The sequence below is a fragment of the Pseudophryne corroboree genome, chromosome 7 (assembly GCF_028390025.1).
Source record: "Pseudophryne corroboree isolate aPseCor3 chromosome 7, aPseCor3.hap2, whole genome shotgun sequence".
Lineage (NCBI taxonomy): Eukaryota > Metazoa > Chordata > Amphibia > Anura > Myobatrachidae > Pseudophryne > Pseudophryne corroboree.
The window spans coordinates 490808893-490831620 of record NC_086450.1 but is presented as its reverse complement, the minus strand read 5'-3'; the positions used below and the strand labels follow the sequence as shown (position 1 = coordinate 490831620).

The 22728-nt window shown below is 47.4% G+C and overlaps 1 protein-coding gene across 1 annotated transcript; it reads left to right on the top strand.

Moving 5' to 3' along the window:
* The first annotated feature begins 6420 nt into the window (after nt 1-6420).
* Nucleotides 6421-19563, top strand: LOC134944424 (serine protease 27-like). The gene is made up of 5 exons (XM_063933002.1): nt 6421-6613; nt 8233-8413; nt 9572-9846; nt 14473-14642; nt 19219-19563. Exons 1-5 carry the CDS (start codon nt 6421-6423, stop codon nt 19561-19563), a joined length of 1164 nt encoding a protein of 387 aa, XP_063789072.1.
* Nucleotides 19564-22728: the final 3165 nt, after the last annotated feature.

Sequence of the window (22728 nt, the reverse complement as noted above, 5' to 3'; positions counted from 1 at the left end):
TCCCCGTCCGCCTCCGCTGCCCGCTGCCGTCCCCGTCCCCATCCCCGTCCCCGTCCGCCTCCTGAAGGTAACTAGACGCTATGCGTCTAGTTTCCCTTCCTGGAGAGTAACTTTGCTGAGTGGTGCGCGATGACGTCATTGCGCACTGCACAGCAAAGGTCCTCTCTATGAAGGGAACTAGACGCATAGCGTCTAGTTTCCCTTCGTGGAGAGGACCTTTTGCTGTGCGGTGCGCGATGACGTCATCGCGCACCGCTCAGCATTTAAGCGGCGCTTTTAATGTACAGGGGGCGTAATTGACCACGCCCCCTGTATTAGGCCACACCCATTTCCTGCCCGGGGCGCAGAGCGCCCTTGAACCGGCCCTGATGAGGAGATGGAGGTGGAAGATAACCATACACTGGGGGTAATTCCAAGTTGATCGCAGCAGGATTTTTGATAGCAATTGGGCAAAACCATGTGCACTGCAGGGGAGGCAGATATAACATGTGCAGACAGAGTTAGATTTGGGTGGGTTATTTTGTTTCTGTGCAGGGTAAATACTGGCTGCTTTGTTTTTACACTGCAAATTAGATTGCAGATTGAACACACCCCACCCAAATCTAACTCTCTCTGCACATGTTATATCTGCCTCCCCTGCAGTGCACATGGTTTTGCCCAGTTGCTAACAAAAATCCTGCTGCGATCAACTTGGAATTACCCCCTCTGTACCCAGGTGTTGAGGCCCTAATTTATGCTATTAAGGATGTCCTCAATTTACAAGATAAGGAGACAGAACCAGACGAGGTTTTGTTTTTTAATGTTAAAAAAACAAAATCCCCGGTCACCTTCCTAATATCAAAGGAGTTAAACACTCTTTCCAAGGAGGCGTGGGTAAATCCTGATAAAAAATGTATTACTCCCAGGAGGTTACTAAATTCCTTTCCCTTCCCGGCTGAGGATAGGAAAGTTTGGGAAACCCTACCGTCAGTGGATACTTCAGTGTCCAGGCTGTCACGAAAAATAGTACTGCCTGTACCTGGGGCTACAGTATATCCTTCAAGGACCAAGCTGATCGCAGAATTGAGACTACACTCAAATCAATGTATACTGCAGTGGGCGTAGCTCAACGCCCCACTATTGCTTGCGGCTGGATATCTAGAGCTATTGTTAAATGGTCCGATAATATAATAAAGGGGTTTGACTCTCTACCTCAGGATGAGATCATTACTCTGTTGCAGCATATCCAGGATGCTGCAAACTTTATGAGTGAGGCGGTTAAAGAATTGTGTCTCATACATGGCCGTTGCACGGCTATGGCTGTCTCAGCTCGCAGAGCCTTGTGGCTGCGTCAGTGGTCAGGAGATGCTGATTCCAAAAGGGGTGTGGAGAATCTTCTTTTTACAGGGGATGCTTTGTTTGGAGAAGAACTGAGCAAGTGGATTTCTCAGGCAACGGCGGGTAAGTCTACCTATCTCCCGGCTGCTGCACCTCCTGCTAGACGTCCTTACCCTGGGCCCTCTCTGCAGTCCTTTCATGTGGCAAGATTCAGAGGCAAGGCCAGAGGTGCATCTAATACTGCAAGAGGAACTCGCAGTAAGTCCCGTAAACCAGCAGCTGCTGGAACTCTGGACCAGGCTTCCGGATCCTCATCCACGCAGCCCTCCGCGTGACAGTTGGCCCCAGCAGCCAGGCGACTTCCAGGTAGGTGCTCGCCTTCAGCACTTTGCCCACATATGGGCAGAGTCCTTCTGGCATGCTTGGGTGAGGGAACTCATATCCCAAGGATACCGGCTGGAATTTCAGGAACTACTACCTCCTCTCAGATTCTTCAAGTCGGCCTTACCAGCTTCACCTGTAGCAAGAGTTACCTTGCAAGCTTTCCACAGGAGTTATTGTTTCAATACCTCCTCCACTGCAAACACAGGGCTTTTACTCAAGTCTCTTTGGGGTTCCGAAGCTGGACGGTTCGTCCCGGCCGATCTTGAACCTCAAATCCCTGAACCCGTATCATTGCGTGTTCAAATTCAAGATGGAGTCCCTAAGGGCAGTGATTGCCAGTCTGGAGGAGGGAAAGTTCCTCGTTTCTCTGGATATCAAGGATGCCTACCTTCATATCCCAATATGGCTGCCGCATCAGGCTTACCTTTGGTTCGCTATTCTGGATCAACATTTCAAGTTCCAGGCCTTACCCTTTGGTCTCTCAACAGCTTCAAGGGTATTCACAAAGATCATGGCGGAGATGATGCTGCAATTGAGCAATATGGGAGTCAACATTGTCCTATACTTGGACGATCTCCTGATAAAGGCGGTGTCCAGGTAACAACTGCTACGCAGCCTCGACTTGCAAACTCGGCTGCTTACGGACCATGGATGGATCCTAAATTTCCAGAAGTCTCACCTGGAATCGTGTCAGAGACTTAAATTCCTGGGAATGATCCTGGACACAGTATCTCAGAAGGTATTCCTTCCGATGGACAAGGCCTTGACTATCCGGGCAATGATTTGCTCAGTGCACCGGCCTCGCAAGGTTTTTATTAATCTTTGCATTCGATTGCTGGGCAAGATGGTAGCCTCCTATGAGGCAATACAATGCGGCAGGTTTCATGCACATCCATTCCAGCTGGATCTGCTGGATAAGTGGTCAGGTTCTCACCTGCACATGCACCAGAGAATAACTCTTTCACCAAAAGCACGGATCTCCCTGTTATGGTGGCTGCAGATCTCTCACCTCATGGAGGGTCGGACTTTCAGCACCCAGTCTTGGACCCTGCTGACCACGGATGCCAGCCTCCGGGGTTGGGGTGCTGTGACCCAGGGGTACCAGTTTCAGGGGAAGTGGTCGAGTCAGGAATCTGCTCTTCCCATCATTGTCCTGAAACTCTGGGCAATTTACAATGCTCTTCTGCAAGCATCCTATCTCCTTCGGAATCAGGCCATCCAGGTGCAGTCGGACAACGCCACGGCGGTGGCGTACATCAACCGACAGGGAGGAACAAGAAGCAGGGTCGCAGTGAGAGAGGTGTCAAGGATACTCCTCTGGGCAGAAGCCAACGCAAGAGCCTTCTCAGCCATCTTAATTCTTGGAGAGAACAACTGGGAAGCGGACTTCCTCAGCAGGCACGACTTCTATCCGGGGGAATGGGGCCTTCATCCTCAGGTGTTCCTACAACTGATTCACAGGTGGGGCTGTCCGCAGATAGACCTAATGGCTTCTCGTCTCAACAAGAAGTTCATCATTACTGTGCCACCAGAACGCTCCGACGGCGCCATGGAACTACCAGTTTGTGTACCTGTTTCCTCCAATCCCTCTTATTCCAAGAGTTCTAAAAAGACTCAAAGGGGAAAGAGTTCAGGCAATTCTAATTGGTCCGGATTGGCCCCGCCGGGCCTGGTATGCAGATCTCCTGACCATGTCTCTGGAGGATCCCTGGGCCTCTGCCGCTACGCAAGTACCTTCTTCAACAAGGACTGTTTGTCTATCCAGACTTACTGCGGCTACGTTTAAAGGCTTGGAAGTTTGATAGGGAGATCTTAACAAGAAAGGGTCTCCCATCCAAGGTGGTTTCCACTATAGTCCAGGCCCGTAAGGTGGTCACGTCTAAATACTACCACCGTATCTGGAAGAAATATGTCTCGTGGTGCAATGGTAGAAAATATCCTCCTGCGAAATTTCGACTTGGCCGTTTTCTGCTTTTCCTGCAAGCAGGTGTGGATAAGGGCCTACGGTTAGGCTCACTCAAAGTTCAGATTTCGGCCCTCTCTATATTCTTCCAGAAACAACTTGCAATACTTCCAGAGGTACAGACTTTTGTAAAGGGTGTTCTTCACATTCAGCCACCTTTTGTCCCTCCCACGGCTCCGTGGGATTTCAGTGTGGTTCTGACTTTCCTACAGTCGGGCTGTTTTGAGCCCTTACACAGGGTGGTCTTGAAATATCTAATGTGGAAGATGGTCACGTTGCTGGCTTTGGCCTCTGCACGACATGTGTCAAAATTGGGGGCCTTATCCTGTAAGAGCCCATATTTGATATTTCATGAGAATAGGGCCGAGCTCAGGACTCGCCCACAGTTTTTGCCAAAATTGGTATCTCCTTTTCACATTAATCAATTGATAGTTTTTCCGGTACTGTCTGACACATCGGTTGCTCCAAAGTCCTTGGACGTTGTGAAGACTTTGAGGATATATGTCAAGAGGATAGCTCGTCACAGGAAGTCTGACTCTCTTTTTGTCCTTTATGACGCTACCAAAATTGGTTGTCGTGCTTTTAAGCAGTCCATTGCTCATTGGCTCAGGTTGACCATTCAACAAGCATATTCTTCGGCAGCATTGCCGCTGCTGAGTTCTATCCAGGCCCACTCTACTAGGTCAGTCAGTTGGTTCTTCCTGGACAGCTGCCCAGGGTGTTTCGGCCTCACAGTTGTGCCGTGCAGCTACTTGGTAAGGTTCAAACACATTCATAAAATTCTACAGGTTCGATACCATGGCCAGGGATGACCTTCAGTTTAATCACGCGGTTTTGTAGGGGTCTCAGCACTCTCCCGCTCTGGGAGCTTTGGGACGTCCCCATTGTACTAAAGTATTTCCCAGTATCCACTAGGACGTTAGAGAAAATAGGAATTTGATACCTACCGGTAATTCCTTTTCTCGTAGTCCATAGGGGATACTGGGCGCCCACCTCAGTGCTTTGATTTCCTGCTTACATGGTTGTAAGTGTTCTTGGTTGGTTCTGCTGTTGCTTTCCCTGTTCCATGTTTGGTTAGCGTTGTTATCCTTGCTATAGTTAGCGTTGCTTTCCTATGTTCTGGTTAGCTCTGCTATCTTGTTGTTGTTGTTGTGTGTTGGTTCGTTACCTCACCTTTTTTTGTGTTTATATCCTTCTCTCAAGGTATGTCCGTCTCCTCGGGCACAGTTTCCTAGACTGAGTCTGCTAGGAGGGGCATTAAAGAGCAGGAGCCAGCACACACTAATTGATTTCTTAAAGTGCCAGGCTCCAGTGGACCCGATCTATACCCCATAGTACTGAAGTACTTCCCAGTATCTACTATGGACTACAAGAAAAGGAATAACCGGTAGGTATCAAATTCCTCAGTTGTGGTTGAAGTGTATGTTGGTTTTTGGTGCTTGTCACACTGAGACGCGCCCAGCGGACCATTTGAATGTGCTGAAAATATTTTTTTGGTTCAGGATATGTATTTGCGGCATAAGTGGGCTGCGTGGCGGGAGTATGATTTGGAGTTTCGGATGAAACATGATGGTTCAGTGGTTTTGCCTTTTGGTGCCAAGGATGTGGAGATTTGGCTAGAGGTGTCCCAGTAGCATAAGCCCCCGGAGGAGGTTTCCCAGTCCCGTAAGACGCCCCCTGTTTCTCGCGCGGTTGTGTCAGGGGTGGCGAAGGGGAAATGTTTTGCTTTCAATGACTCCCGTTGTACACGGGGGTCTGTATGTAGTTTTCGATACTCTTGCCGCGTTTGTGCAGGAGAACATCCCGCTAAGGATTGCCGACGTGCCAAGGGAGCCGTTGCTGTAGTTAAGGGGGACACTAGTGCCGACTCTAGTTAAGGCCCCCTCCCCTGTTTATGTAGCGCAGTTGGTGCGGTGAGAAGAAGGGCCCGGGGAAATTCCGGATTATTCAGCATTTTTCCTATCCCCAGGGTCCCTTCATCAGTGATACCATTCCGGCTTCGGCTTGTCGTTTTGTGTACCAGTCGTTTGATGATGCCCTCATCCTTATTCATAGTTTTGGGAGCAGTGCCCTGTTGGCTAAGTTGGACGTTGAGTCTGCGTTTCGTTTCTTACCGTTGCATCCTGAGTCCTTTCGTTATATGGGTTTCCGGATCAGCGGTGGTTTCTATGTAGATAAGTGTTTGCCCGTGGGCCGTGCTGTGTCTTGTGCCTACTTTGAAAAGTTTAGTTCGTTTATACATTGGTGTGTTGCCGCTGGAACTGGTCATGTTGGCATTGCACACTTTTTGGACAATTTTCTTTTTGTGGGGCTGGATGAGAGTGATGTCTGTGCAGATGTCCTTTATTCGGATCAAGCTTTGTTCAGGGTCTTAGGTGTGCCGTGGTGAATGACAAGACGGAAGGCCCCGCTACATGCTTGTTGTATTAGGGTAATGAGGTCGATACGATGGCTAGCTGTCATTGTTGTCTGCTGATAAGGTCCTAAAGCTTTTGGGCCAGATTGAGGGTTGCTTGGGGTTGCGCCTGCATGAGGTCCAATTGATGTTGGATTCCCTGAATTTTGCCTGTCGGGTCATTCCTATGGGTCGTGTGTTCTGACGGAAGTTGGAGAGGGCCACAGTCGGGGGGGGGGGGGGGGGGCATCGTGTCATCGTGGGCGTGTCATCGTGTAAGGTTGTGCTCTGAGATTAAGGAGGATCTCAGGGTGCCTCCCCCCCCCGCACACCTCCGCCCACTCCCCCCGCAGCTCCTGGTATGGCTTCTGCTGCTTCGTTGCCTGCTGATGCTTCTTCTTCAGTTACAGCTCCTGTTTCCTTGGTGATTACTCCGGTGGTTCCTGGGACATCTTCGGCCGCAGTGTCTGTGCCCGGTGAGGTGTCCCCTCCGGCTGGGAGCACGGCACCTCCTGCTGTTTCGGTGTCCGGAGTTCCGTTGGTGTCTGGGACCGGTGAGTTGGAATTGTTTGCTGCATTGGGGGATGGTTCTGTATCTAGTTCTTCTTCTAGCTCGGGTTCTCATTCGTCTGGGTCGCACCCGCGTCCGCATAAGCTGGCTAGGTTGATTGAGTGCATGCTTGTTAAGATGGCTGCTGCTGCTGTGGCTGTTCCGGTCTTGCCGGCTCCGGCGGGGCTGGCTGCTCCTGCTAGTTCTGAGGGGGTACGGATGCAGTGCATTGCGCTAATACCGCGATACTGCACGATCTGTGTAAGAGTGTGCGTGATAAGATTCGTAGGGGTAAGTTTGTGGATTTCTTCACCCTCACTCAGGAGATGAAGAAAGGTTTTGACAAGGCTAGGAAGCCGGGTGGTGTTGGTGAGGAGACTGGGCGCTCTTCATGCGAGGGCGCTCAGTCTTGGCCCAGGAGGCGTGGTGAGTCCTCATGACGGGGGGGCGTTTTAGTCGTCCCCTAGGGTGTGATACAAAAATTAATAAATAGCTGTGACCTTTAAGCCAAGCCGTTTATGTGTCCGTCTCAGTTTTTGTGTTGGTGTTGTTATTTATAGTGTTAAGTTTATTCTTAAGTACCTAAGTTTAAAGGGGGTTTAAAGGGGGTTTAATGATGAGAGGTTCTGTAAAAATATATTTCTGGTTTAGTAGGTTAATGATAGATTCAGGTTATAAGGGTTTAGTGGTGTTTTAGGAATAAACCAATGGAGCTCTTAATGACAAGAGTTTAGCTGTTTTTATAAATTTTAAAGAAATCCAAAACCAAATCCTAACCAAAACACTTGAGGGTGGTTTTGCAAAAACCAAATCCAAAACACGGGGGCCCACACACATCTCTAAGATGGACAGGAAGTCAAAATCAGTAACTTGCCTAGTGCCCCGTGAATTCTTAAACTGGCCTTGTTGGCCCCGGACAAAGCAAGCACTGGGGCCTCTACCCGTCCATTCACGGGAATAAATAAATAAAAACATCATAATTTACCACTCATGCGGTCTCGCACCGTTTCTCCGGGTGGTCTTCAGTATGCCGGCTGACGGGATCCCGGCGCACAGTATACCGACGCCGGGGACCCCAACAGCCGGCATACCGACAATTATTCTCCCTCGTGGGGGTCCACGACCCCCCTGGAGGGAGAATAAAATAGTGTGGCGCACGTATCGCGCCACCGTGCCCGTTGCGTGGCGAGCGCAGCGATCCCGCAAGGGGCTCATTTGCGCTCGCCACACTGTCGGTAAGCTGGCGGTCGGGTTCCCGGCGCCGGTATGCTGGTTGCCGGGAACCCGACCGCCGGCATATCGTAGTGAACCCTGTTTCTCCACATGCTTCCATACAGTGAATAGCTTTCAGCACCCTGATTTGCTGGATAGCTCCAACCATCCACCAATCAGCACGCAGACAGTCATTCAGTGCCTGGCTGCAGCCTGGGATGCAGGTAGCGAGTGCTGCATTCTGACTGGGTGTAATCCACAATCAGATCAGTCAGGCAGAATTCTCTACCGGCCTCACAAGAAGCTCCGGAGGCACCAGCCAGGAGGCTATACAGTAAAATGGCCATGAAACAGGCTCTGTGTATAGAGTATACTTTATATCAGCCTATGCATTGACCATCTGACCATCAGTCTCTCCTGAAGGCGCAATCTGTGGGAGGCCTGTGATTTCTGACCGCATTGTTGGAGGTGTGGATGCAGCAGCTGGACAGTGGCCGTGGCAGGTCAGCCTGCAGCAGAATAACGCTCCCCTTTGCGGGGGATCAGTCATCACTGACTCCTGGGTACTGACGGCCGCTCACTGCTTTGAAACGTAAGTACATAGGCAATCACTGGTGCTATAGACACTAAGCTGTGTGTAACGCTTATTATTTCTACAGATGCACTCACATGTAGGTCATCTAAAGGTTTCTTTGTAACCTCCAATGATGTCGTCATGGACCCTCACCCTAAAACAATAGTGCATTATCTTCCAAACGTTACTATACATTAAAAAAAAAAATGGCTTTACGCTTACAGAATAAAAACATATGCACAGTAACTAACAATGTTAAAGGGTTGACCCCTTAAAGTAGGCCAGCCGTATACTGAACGCACGTTGCAAAGAGCATATCAAATCACCAATAGCTCCTATGGTCCAGATCCAGGGAGGAACTCTTTTATGTATATTTGCAATGCATAGAGATATCCGGATGGACCCATTTATGGAATGGGTACCACGTTGCTCTTTAGGAACACATGTAGCATAAACGTTCTAATCCTGGGTTGCATTGGCCCGGGTTATATGATTATAGTGAGCTATAGCCAGGTCCTTCCCAGGAAAATCCCTGCTAGTAGGGTTGGATTCCCGGGTCACTGGACCTAGGTCAAGCAGTTTCCACTGACAAAAATCCAGAATTCATGTGCTATAACCCAAGATTTTCTTGTAGATGGAAAGGGGGTATTAGAGACCCACCTAACAAAGAGCTTCTGGTATTTTAAGATAAACTGATTTGATAGTTACTAAGAGCATTATTATCTTTTATTCAAACACATGCCCACAATCGACATTATATTGGAACACCAGCTGTACCCCTTCTGCAGATTTCATCCCATTATCTATACTCCAGTTTCTCTCATTCTTCCTTCCACCACCTATCCCACTAGTACATTCTTCATGGGCTGGCGACAATCGCTCTGATATCAAACATTTGGAAACTCCCCTCCTGTGTTTGCCCCTGACAGTGGCTCCAAATCACTGTGTGGAAATGCCTCTGGTGCTTTGTACAAAGAGCATTCAGCAACTTCCACTTTGAGCGCTCCTGGTGCTTATGAAGGGGCCAGGGAACCAACAGATTGGCCCTTGGCCCCGTCCTGACCCGCTGTCACTGATGCCAGGGTCTGCTTTGTCCGTCTCCTGCTCACAGATGCAATGTATACCCATCTATAGGAGAGGTTCCATGTAATATCTGAGTTTTCCCTTCTGTTACAGGCCCCTCGATATCTCGGGATATGAAGTGTATATAGGGGCGTATAATCTGTCAATCCTGCAGAACCCACAAACAGTGTCCAGAAAAGTGAAACAAGTCATTATCAACCCGGCCTTCACCGAAGAGGGATCCAGTGGAGACATTGCACTGGTGCAGCTGGACACCCCTCTCAAATTTACCCCTTACATCCTTCCCGCCTGCCTCCCCTCCCAGTCTGTGGATCTTACAGTGGGTACCATGTGCTGGGTGACAGGATGGGGGGGTATTAAAGAAGGAGGTAATTCTCTCTCTCTCTCTCTCTCTCTCTATATATATATATATATATATATATATATATATATATATATATACTGTGTATATACGGAAAAAAGCATTTAACACTCAAATTCTTTAATGTTTTATTATTTACGTGCCCGATTAAGTGTGTGTTTTCTGCTATCCCTAGTTAACACCATATAAAAAGGGTGTTAACATCTGGAGAAAAGTTTCTCTACTTCGTAAATAACATACTGCAACTGAAAGTGAGTAGAATTAATGATATATTTGATGCACGGATGGTGCCAATGGAGATGGATGGAAGATTACCAGAACTAAGTGTAGTGCAGGCCTCTCCAAGTATTCCACGGCTAGGATGATCTTGCATCAAACCCCTCACAGGCCCTCTGTCATCGGCCTTTGTCACCGCCACTTCCCAGAAATGAAATTCATAAAGGGAAAACAAAATTCCACATATAGGCCCTCATTCCGAGTCGTTCGCTCTGTAAATTTCTTCGCATTGCAGCGTTTTTCTGCTTAGTACGCATGCGCAATGTTCGCACTGCGACTGCGCCAAGTAATTTTGCCATGAAGATAGGATTTTTACTCACGGCTTTTTCATCGCTCCGGTGATCGTAGTGTGATTGACAGGAAATGGGTGTTTCTGGGCGGAAACACGGCGTTTTATGGGCGTGTGGATAAAAACGCTACCGTTTCCGTAAAAAACGCAGGAGTGGCCGGAGAAACGGGGGAGTGTCTGGGCGAACGCTGGGTGTGTTTGTGACGTCAAACCAGGAACGACAAGCACTGAACTGATCGCAGATGCCGAGTAAGTGTGAAGCTACTCTGAAACTGCTAAGTAGTTTGTAATCGCAATATTGCAAATACATCGTTCGCAATTTTAAGATGCTAAGATACACTCCCAGTAGGCGTAGGCTTGGCGTGAGCAACTCTGCTAAAATCGCCTTGCGAGCGAACAACTCGGAATGAGGGCCGTAGTGTAGTAGGTTCGGTATAAAATTTAACTTTGATAAATACAATTAAAAAGTAGCTGATGTACAAAGAATGGGTAATGAATGGAGAATTACCACAAATATGATAACAAACAGCGTTGAAAGTCAGTCACTGATAAGGTGTAACTCAAGTGTCCCTTATCGTCAAAAAGGTAAAGTTGGAGGTTTACCGGATTTTCAAGAAGTTTGTGCCTTTCTGGTGTCAAATCAAGGGGAAACTGGCTCCGGAACCTTCTCCCAAGTAGCACACAAATCCGTCCGTCCGGTGAAGCCCTTTGTCACGCAAAGTTTTCCTATCATGCAGTGCCGACCGGTTTCGGGATATCTCCCTTCATCAAGGCTGCATGACAGGAACTGGACCTGAGCTATTTATGCTCTGTGTGTAATTTACTTCCGGGTCATCGGGGTCATCTGTGTAACTCCAAAACAGGTTTAAACTCCACCTCTCAAATTGTGAAGTAATCTGAATATAACAACTTAATCCCTTAAAAATGTTCCCTCTAAAATCAAAAATCTGCACTTTTGGTTGGAGGACCTATCCTCCGTACTTCCGGTTCATCTAACTTTAATCATGCTTTGATGATTTAGTAATGCTAATTTTCCAAAGTCTCCTAGTATACACATAACTCCCCGCCCCGGCTTTTAGGCTCCTCTGATGTCCTGCCGGGTTGGGGTAGCCCTGCTGCGGCTGCTACTAGGGAGACGAGGGCTGTGCGCGGCCGAGCTCGGCTGCCCGCCCGCGCTCCCCCACGTGCGCACTCTCCGTCTCCTTCCCCGATGCGGTCAGCGGTGGACGGAGCGCCGGGGAGCTGGAGGCGTCTCAGGCGGCCTGCCAGGGACGGTGTTCTGCCGTCCCTGGCCCCGCCGCGTGTTGCAGCAGATGGCCGCACGGGTCACGTGGGGCGGGGACGGAGCTCCCGCCCTGTGGCACGGCGGCTCTCCCCAGTCTTCAGCTGTGGCACTGTATCTTCCAGTGGGCGGCTGGGGGGTCGCGCGGCTGCCGGAAGCAGGCGGGCAGGCATACCCCCTCTGTGCCACTACCCCCCTTACCTGTATCAATGCGGTCAGCGCCCTCCTGCGTCGGGGTGGGACGTCGCCCCCGCTCCGCGCCTGTGGGGGGGGGGGAGCGTTGCCGGTTTCAGACAGCGCGGGGCCTGTTGTGCATGGGGCGGCCCGCGCCCGCCCGCGGTGGGCCTGCCCGCCCGACCTCACCTTCCATGGTTGGGCCTGTGGCGCCGGGCCATTCCAGGGCGCATCCCTTGGTGAGTAGTTCGGCCACCGCCCGTGGCCGCGCGGCTCCTGGCGGACACCGACCGGGGTCTCGCCTGCCAGCAACTCACCCCACTAGGGGCAGCGTGCGCAGGCGGCTCGCGAACCAGCACCCCCTCCCCGCGTCCAGTTGTCTCCTGCCGACGCTTCTGCGGTCAGCTCTCAGTCCGACGTCGCGCTGCCCCCTTCTAGTGGTGATGACTCTCCGACTTCTCCTCCTGTGGCCGACGCTCGGGTTGGTAGACGGTCCAGGCGTCAGCGGTCTACCCGCGGTTTAGCTCAGCAAGACGGTTGTGCCGTGATTCCCGACAGTGAGGGATCCTCCGGTCCTTGCTCCCGACAGGAGGTTTGCGTACCTCACGTCGGGCGCGTGACTCGCGGAGCGGGTCCGTTCTTACTTTGCCTGCCCCTGCGGCTGCACCCTTGGTGGACGTCACCGTCTTGTCCGCCATTTGTGCCGCTGTGGTGTCGGCGGTGGCTCCCTTGTTATCCTCCGTAACCGGGGGACTGGGGTGGCCCACCGCTTCTTTGGCGGATAGCATTGCGCAATCCCTTATCCCGCTTCGGTCTTCTGGCGCGACAATCCCCCCCCCCCCCCCCCCCCCCTCCGGCTCCTGTGTTGGAGTTACACAGATGACCCCGATGACCCGAAGTCATTTACACACAGAGCATAAATAGCTCAGGTCCAGTTCCTGTCATGCAGCCTTGATGAAGGGAGATATCCCGAAACCGGTCGGCACTGCATGATAGGAAAACTTTGCGTGACAAAGGGCTTCACCGGACGGACGGATTTGTGTGCTACTTGGGAGAAGGGTTCCGGAGCCAGTTTCCCCTTGATTTGACACCAGAAAGGCACAAACTTCTTGAAAATCCGGTAAACCTCCAACTTTACCTTTTTGACGATAAGGGACACTTGAGTTACACCTTATCAGTGACTGACTTTCAACGCTGTTTGTTATCATATTTGTGGTAATTCTCCATTCATTACCCATTCTTTGTACATCAGCTACTTTTTAATTGTATTTATTAAAATTACATTTTATACCGAACCTACTACACTATATGTGGAATTTTGTTTTCCCTTTATGAATTTCGTTTCAGGGAAGTGGCGGTGACAAAGGCCGATGACAGAGGGCCTGTGAGGGGTTTGATGCAAGATCATCCTAGCCGTGAAATACTTGGAGAGGCATTTATAGAGGCCTGCACTACACTTAGTTCTGGTAATCTTCCATCCATCTCCATTGGCACCATCCGTGCATCAAATATATGATTAATTCTACTCACTTTCAGTTTTGAAATATACTACACTATGGCCCTCATTCCGAGTTGTTCGCTCTGTAAATTTTTTCGCATCGCAGCGATTTTCCGCTTAGTGCGCATGCGCAATGTTCGCACTGCGACTGCGCCAAGTAAATTTGCTAAGAAGTTAGGAATTTTACTCACGACTTTTTCATCGCTCAGGCGATCGTAGTGTGATTGACAGGAAATGGGTGATTCTGGGCGGAAACAGGCCGTTTTATGGGCGTGTGGGAAAAAACGCTACCGTTTCCGGAAAAAACGCAGGAGTGGCTGGAGAAACGGGGGAGTGTCTGGGCGAACGCTGGGTGTGTTTGTGACGTCAAACCAGGAACGACAAGCACTGAACTGATCGCAGATGCCGAGTAAGTCTGGAGCTACTCAGAAACTGCTAAGAAGTTTGTAATCGCAATATTGCGAATACATCGTTCGCAATTTTGATAAGCTAAGATTCACTCCCAGTAGGCGGCGGCTTAGCGTGTGTAACTCTGCTAAAATCAGCTTGCGAGCGAACAACTCGGAATGACCTCCATATTTTGAATTCTGTTTCTTTCCACATGTGGACCCTATTTGTATGAAGTTTATAACAGAATATCTGTGAGGAAAGTATCCTCTATTTTAATTCAATTAAGCGCACGACATCTGGTCTTACCTAAACCTTACCTGCATTTATCTTTGGTATTGGGGATACCTTTTAGACCAGTCTGTGTGCAGCTGATCTATTGTTGGCGCTAAGGCACTTTTCTGTTATATTCACTGTGTAAACATATTGCAACTGATCATTCCCCATTGAAGCCTATGGGGGCTTTGGGGGAGATGTTTCAAGCAGTAAAAAGACACATCTCTCCTGTATCAGGAAGAGAAAACTCGGTGAAATCGCCGACTTCACTGCAGTTTTCTCTTCTATAATTAGGGAGAAGAGAATAAAAGTGTTTTCTCCAGCTGAAATAAAGATGTTTCGTTTATTAAAGGGAGGCCTAAGGATTACTTGTTATGTGGGTGACCAGGGAACTCTCACAGAATGACTATCGGTGCTTGTATAGAGACGTTCTCTCCTTCTTTCCCAACAGTGCCACTGCCCTCCCCTCAAACCCTGCAGATGGTACAGGTGGCTCTGATCGCCAATGCTAACTGCAATTACATGTACCAGTCCAGCATGGGCTTGAACCCCAACCTGCAGCTGATCCATAATGACATGGTCTGCGCCGGGTACCAGCAGGGGAACAAAGATTCATGCCAGGTATGTGGTAATATACAGCTATTGTGAAACAAGGCGTGATGGCACTTGTGTGCACGTGTGTGTGTGTGCGGAGAACAGATTTGCATATATAATGGTAGATACTCAATCAGCTTAATGATATCTATCATTCAAGTGCTCGAAAGGGAGGGGTATTTCTAAGCAAGAAAAAAAGACAGACATTGTTTCCCCTAGCACCCTGAACAATAACAGTAACCAGATATAAATCCCACATAATATTAGAATTCATACATCTTGGTTACACATATTTGCGCAAATGTTTGACTAAGCCCCAAAGCCGCATCAAGGCGTCTCTGTATATTTGGGGTCCCTAGCCAGTGCCGTAACTAGGCATTTTAGCGCTGTGTGCAAGAAACGGCTTTGGCGCCCCCCCCCCCTCATGCAAGATAGGGGCAGTGCGCGACTTAGGCGCGCCAAAAATATATAGGGGCGTGGCCACAAAATAATACCAATTCATACTACGGTGCACAGTAGTCTCCATTATTCAAATTACGCTGCACAGTAGCGCCACTACACCAGGTAGAGCCCCTTTTTACACATTACGGCAGCTAGTCCCCCTTTTTACACATTACGGCAGACAGTCCCCCTTTTTACACATTATGGAAGACAGTCCCCCTTTTTACACATTACAGCAAGACAGCGTCCCCCTTTTTACACATTACGGCAAGACAGCGTCCCCCTTTTTACACATTACGGCAAGACAGCGTCCCCCTTTTTACACATTACGGCAGCAGAGTCGAGAGAGAGAGAGAGAGAGAGAGAGAGTGTGTGTGTGTGTGTGTGTGTGTGTTGTTTACCTGTTGGGGCGATGCAGCAGCAAACACTGATTTTCAGCCGCTCACAGTCCCTCTCTAGTGCCGTCGCGTTGGATCTCACTGGCGGCATTTCCTAGCTGAACGAGCGCTCGATGCTCCCTCTGCAGTTCAGAGGCAACGGCGGGGCTCACGGGAGCCATCAGTAGAGACCCAGGCGGCTGAAGGACACAGGCGGCAACGGGGCTCACGGGAGCCATCAGTAGAGACCCAGGCGACTGAAGGATGCTGGCGGCGGCAGGGCTCACGGGCGGCATTACCGTGAATGAGGGGATCTGTGTAACACGAACTGGCGCACTCACTGTCCCTCACAGATGCGGCGGCTGGAGATAGGCGCCCGTGCACAGCCTAAATGACACTTCTCCATCGCTAACAGGGCCGTACGTAGGGGTGTGATGCCGGATGGTGCGCCTTCACTGCACTTGCGCTGTGGGCAAGGCACCATCGGCACAAACCTATTTACGGCACTGTCCCTAGCGCTATATCTAGGTGAAGGGTGTGGCACCCCAAAACACCAGCATAAGCCAGAAAGCCCATGGCAGCATACCAGTGTAAAAAACTATAGTGTTAATAAATTAGTATTTAGGAAGCCGAAGCTATAGAGAAAGTGATACAAAAATGAAATGTAATTAAAATAGAGAAATAGTGTTGGAAAATTAATAAGTGAAAAGTGTTAATAGAATGTAAAGGTATGCCACACTAAAGCCATCCAGCTCAGCCAGTCCAGAGGCACCACACCTCACACCTCAATTACAGATTTGGACATTTCCCTCCTTTGGGGGTAATTCCAAGTTCTTTGTTAGCAGTTGGGCAAAACCATGTGCACTGCAGGGGAGGCAGATATAACATGTGCAGAGAGAGTTAGATTTGGGTGGGGTGTGTTCAATCTGCAATCTAATTTGCAGTGTAAAAATAAAGCAGCCAGTATTTACCCTGCACAGAAACAAAATAACCCACCCAAATCTAACTCTCTCTGCACATGTTATATCTGCCCCCAACCCCCCCCGCCCCCCCTCCAGTGCACATGGTTTTGCCCAATTGCTAACTAAATTCCTGCTGCGATCAACTTGGAATTACCCCAATTGTCGGGCATATTGGAAAACCAATAGTTCCAGAAGACAAGAGCTACGATTCTTTAGCTCAACCAACCAGAAATGTTGGGTTTGCTTTGATAAATAATAAATACAACACTTGGCGTCGTACAATCACACACTAGCTATTTTCAGTGAACCGACGCAGAAGATGCTCGTGGTCCAGCAGGAGTGCAAGCTGTGACTTGTAGTTCCACATCGGCTGGTTGGGGTGCCAAAAGTAGGAGGAGGGTTTAGAGGAATTCAAAGTAGGCGCAGCTGAGTCCCTTCAGCTTCATGTAATGAGTCCTCTGGAATTCAGGCATGAGCACAACACCACCACGACTGACATCGCCCTTAGTAACGGGACACAGTCATGGCAAGTGATGGTAGCAGAATATCCAGATTATTAATGAGAAGAAATCTTCTAAAAAATAAATATATCCTCCTCATACATTGCAGGGCTCCATTATATTAGACTGTACACAACTTATCCATATTATAGCTCACATCTCACGTGGTACCTATAATGTTGGCATTGATCTGAGAGATTAATTGTATTTACAGTATATTGATGTCACCGTATGTTAAATTGTTTCACAATTATCTGAGGCACTGTATCACTGAACCACTGTATCAGTATATCACTGAATCACTGTATCACTAAATTACTGTATCACTGAACCACTGTATCGCTGTATCACAGTATCTCTGAACCACTGTATTACTATATCACTGTATCACTTAACCACTATATCACTAAATCACTGAACCACTGTATCATTGAACCACTGTATCAGTATATCACTGAATCACTAAACCACTGTAAGACTATATCACTGAACCACTGTATCACTGTATCACAGTATCACTGGACCACTGTATTACTATATCACTGTATCACTGAACCACTGTATCACTATATTACTAAACCACTGTATCACTATATTACTGAACCACTATATCACTGTATCACTGAATCACTATATCACTGAACCACTATATCATCATATCACTGAACCACTGTATAACTGTATCACTGTATCACAGTACCACTGTAACACTATATCACTGAATCACTGTATCACTACATCACTGTACCACTGTATCACTGAACCACTATAATTGAACCACTGTATAACTGAACCACTGAATCACTGAACCACCATTTCACTATATCACTGTATCACTGAACCACGTTATCACTATATCACTGTACCACTGTATCACTATATCGCTGAACCACTTAATCACTATATAACTGTATCACTGAACCACATTATCACTATATTACTGCATTATTATATCACTGTATTACTATATCACTGAACCACTGTATCACTATATTACTATATCACTGAACCACTGTATCATTAGATTACTGAAACACTGTATCACTATCACTGAACCATTGTATCACTATATAACTGTATCACTTTGTCACTGAATCACTGTGTCACTACATCACTGTATTACTGAACCACTGTATCACTAAACCACTATATCACTGAACCACTGTATAACTATATCACTGTATTACTGAACCACTGTATCACTATTTCACTGTATAACTGTATTACTATATCACTGAACCACTGTATCCCTATATTACGCTATCACTGAACCACTGTATCACTATATCACTGTGTCACTGAATCACTATATTACTATATCACTGAACCACTGTATCCCTATATCACTGTGTCATTGAACCACTGTATCGCTATATTACTATATCACTGAACCACTATATCACAGTATCACTGAACTACTGTATCACTAAATCACTGAACCACTGTTTCACTATATCACTGTATCTCTGAACCACATTATCACTATATCACTGAACTACTGTATCACTATGGGGGTCATTCCGAGTTGTTCGCTCGCAAGCTGATTTTAGCAGATTTACTCACGCTAAGTCGCCGCCTACTGGGAGTGAATCTTAGCTTCTTAAAATTGCGAACGACGGATTCGCAATATTGCGATTAGCACACTTCTTAGCAGTTTCAGAGTAGCTTCAGACTTACTCGGCATCTGCGATCAGTTCAGTGCTTGTCGTTCCTGGTTTGACGTCACAAACACACCCAGCGTTCGCTCAGGCACTCCCCCGTTTCTCCGGCCACTCCTGCGTTTTCACCGGAAACGGTAGCGTTTTTTCACACACACCCATAAAACGGCCAGTTTCCGCCCAGAAACACCCATTTCCTGTCAATCACATTACGATCACCAGAACGATGAAAAAGCAGTGAGTAAAAATACTAACTTCATAGCAAATTTACTTGGCGCAGTCGCACTGCGGACATTGCGCATGCACACTAAGCGGAAAATCGCTGCGATGCGAAGAAATTTACCGAGCGAACAACTCGGAATGACCCCCTATATCACTGTATCACTGAACCACTGTATCGTGTATATATAACTATATCACTACTCACTGAACCACTGTATCACTAGATCACAATACCACTGTATCACTATATCACTTTATCATTGAACCACTGTTTTACTATATCACTGTATTATAGTATCACTGTATTATAGTATCACTGTATCACTAAATAACTATCACTATATCACTGAACCACTATATCTCTATCACTGAACGCATTGAAACCACAAAAGCATGTTTCCAATTGTCTAATAACTATTATACAATGTTCTTTGTTATTTCAGGGCGACTCGGGCGGCCCTCTTGTGTGCAATGTGAATGGGGTCTGGCTGCAGTACGGCATTGTTAGCTGGGGGTATGGGTGTGCACAGCTCGATCATCCAGGTGTTTACACGCGAACCCAATATTACCAGTCCTGGCTCCGGCGCTATGTGCCGTCTTTGCCGTACAGTGATGGAGGAAACGTTTTGTCTCCTAATATTTTAACTCCTAATAGCACAGTGATGAATTCAACGGGCAATGCTACCTTTACAAAACAGGACCTGTGGCCAGGAAACGGGGCTCACGCCCACGTCGGGTCAATGGTTATTGTGATGCTGTTCCTCCTGTCTCTGGTGCTGGTTCTGTAAGTGGCCCAACATCCCACAGCGATGTGAGATGCTCTCACACATTACCATCACTAGAACTCACCCAAACATACTGAGCCTCTCGTCTCAGTCCTCAGTCTGAGGAGCCCCATGATAAACTCCATAATTAGGACTCATCATCTCCTGTCTGGGACAAGCTCCATACCTCCACGTTTTGCCTGGCACCATCTAGAAGATATGCCCAAACCTCACAATGAATTCCATGCCTCCACCTCTAATACTCAAATGGACACTAGGATGAGCCCCACAGCCCAGCATTATGGCTGATGATCCGTGGCCAGACATCGAGTCAATGAAGAAAATCAGATTCTCTTTATTGGACTTAAAATACTGTTTAATTCCCTGTGGAGTTTACAAAGCCTGGAAGACACGTTACCGTGTGTAACTGGTGGATGAAGAAGAATATGGGAATCCAGGGGGGACTGTGGGGACTGGTGTACCACCCCAGGCTTCTAGCACCAATTTCTGGAGAGATTCACCAGGCTATGAAACAACAGCGGGCTGATGTTCAGGGAGGACATCTTAAAACAAGCCTTCAACTGCACATCAGCTCTCTGTGAACCGTTCCTGTAGGTCCAGAACACTCCACCCCTATGTAATATCACAATGTATGACATCTGTCGCTTTTGTCAGTCCTGGGCCCCACAATTTCTGATGATAGCCCTGTGGGAATCAAACCTGATAAAATGATCCCCAAAGCATGGAAACGATAACCATTCCTGATAGCTGAGATCCTCTTACGTACTTACCTGTCTCACCTGCCTCTTTATTTAACACTGCAATGGCTGATACCTTGCACCCTTCTATTTATATGTAAATGTATTTAATGTAAATGTTGCACTAGATGTGTGTATATGACAGAGAGGAATGGAAAATTATGTATTGTTCCACAATTCCAAAATAAATATTGTGAAATGTTATTGATTAATTTCTGTGGATCAGTCATTCAAAGTAAAAATATGTCTGTGGAGATGTGTGTGCGCATGTATGTACAGTGCATCCGGAAAGTATTCACAGCACTTCACTTTTTCCAATGTTACAGCTTTATTCAAAAATGGAATAATTTAATTTTCCCCTCCAAATTCTACACACAATACCCCATAATGATAACGTGAAAAGTTTTTTTTTAGATTTTTGCAAATTTATTAAAAATAAAAACTAAGAAATCACATGTACATAAAGTATTGACAGCCTTTGGCATGAAGCTCAAAATTGAGCTCAGGTGCATCCTGTTTCCACTGATCATCCTTGAGATGTTCCTACAGCTTAATTGGAGTCCACCTGTGGTAAATTCAGTTGATTGGACAGGATTTGGAAAGGCACACACCTGTCTAAAGGTACCACACTTGACAGTGCATGTCTGAGCACAAACCAAGTCAAAGGAATTGTCTGTAGACCACCGAGACAGGATAGTCTTGAGGCACAAATCTGGGGAAGGGTACAGAAAAATATCTGCTGCTTTGAAGGTCCCAATCAGCACAGTGGCCTCCATCATCTGTAAAAGGAAGAAGTTCGGAAGCACCAGGACTCTGAAGCTGGCCGACCGTCTAAACTGAGCAATCAAGGGAGAAGGGTCGTAGTCAGGGAGGTGACCAAGAACCCGATGGTCACTCTGTCAGAGCTACAGCATTCCTCTGTGGAGAGAGGAGAACCTTCCGTACACTGCAGGTCACACCGTACACACTGCACCAATCTTTCCAATACTTACCCTCCAGAGTCCCACGTCGTTAAGAGAATAGCGAGACCATAACCGAATCAGCTGTTTGATTACTAAAGAAGTACATACAGCGGAATATGGATTGGAGGGATGCATTAGGGAAGAGAAGGTGGTGAGGTTTCATGTAATGAAACGCGTAAGGCACAAAACACAGCTTGTGATAGCTGGACCCAAGGTACTTATCTGGAATTTTATACCTAAAGCCAGGGTTCTGTTTCAGCTGGCTGCAGGCCACTTGGATAAAATAAATTGGAAGCAAGGAGCAAATTAAGAGAAAGGGCCTCCTGATGAGATAGACAGAAAGTACACCAAATTGGCGCATTGTCTGTCTTTACGATTTCCTGGAATAAACCTTTGTACTACAAATGTGTGCCGGAACATTATTTCTGGATTTGTATTGGGCTCCGATTCGACTTCTGGATTTGCATTTTTCCCAAAAAATTAACAAAAAAAGCTAAATTTCATAATTTGTGCCTTTTTTTTGTTCCTAGAGTATTATTAACCTCAATAACATTAATTTCCAGTCAATTTTGACCACCTTGAATACATTGGGGTAAGGGGGCCTGGACTGCACACCCTATCTACCAATAATGGGATGTGCTACCTGCCTGAGACTTAGTACTGCAACACAGGGGTGTAAGTTCATGCCAGGTACACGGAGGCTAAATAGAAGGTTGAAACCCCCCTCCCCTTTCCTTTCCTTTCTCATATAAGACACAGCAGCAGAGCTGTAGCTCATTGTACACACTTTGATCTGTTATCAGACACATTCTAGACTCTTTAGCTAGAGGGGTCTCCAAAGGGGCTTTCTGAGCTTGGACAGCAGCAAGTCACTATGAAATGAGTGGAGAGAGATATTTTGTAGTTCAGAAGGCCCCTCTGTCTTTCTTTCTTAGGGTTCCTCAGACAGCCGGAGCCCAGTGGCAAATGTCTCTGTGAGTTACACCACTGCTGCCACATAGAAACAGCAAAATTAAAATAACTTTCATTATAAATCATATTTGAGGTTTTGGTATAAAATTGGCCAATATTATGAGTCCGTCCATCAATTGTCAAGGTATCCTCATAGAGCAGGTCCCTACCATTATAGGGGTTTGCCTCTGGGGCGCAGTGTACCCCCAAACCACCCCAGGGCACCACACATATAAAGAATAGAAGTGGGAGTGTTAGGCAAATGAAAGTAGCTAATGAGTATTAGAGAGAGAGGACAGCAGTGAAGTATCACTGTTAAAAAGAGGTGAGCTGATCAATGTTAAGTGTTTAAAAAGTTAAATATGTGCGAAAATGTTACATAAATAAAATACAAACAAACAAACAGAGTGATATAGGTGTTAAAAATAAATGTTAGATGGTGATGACCCAAAGCGGCCCAGCCAGAGCAATCTAAGGAGCCCCATTCCCCAAAAGTTCACCCCGCAACGGACTTGCAA

Excerpts from the sequence above, each read along its gene's own strand:
- LOC134944424 (XM_063933002.1), top strand. The coding sequence starts at position 6,421 with ATGGCTTCTGCTGCTTCGTTGCCTGCTGATGCTTCTTCTTCAGTTACA. Across the intron at positions 8,414-9,571 it reads GCCGCTCACTGCTTTGAAAC|GCCCCTCGATATCTCGGGAT; the intron begins GTAAGTACATAG and ends CTTCTGTTACAG. Across the intron at positions 14,643-19,218 it reads GGAACAAAGATTCATGCCAG|GGCGACTCGGGCGGCCCTCT; the intron begins GTATGTGGTAAT and ends TTGTTATTTCAG.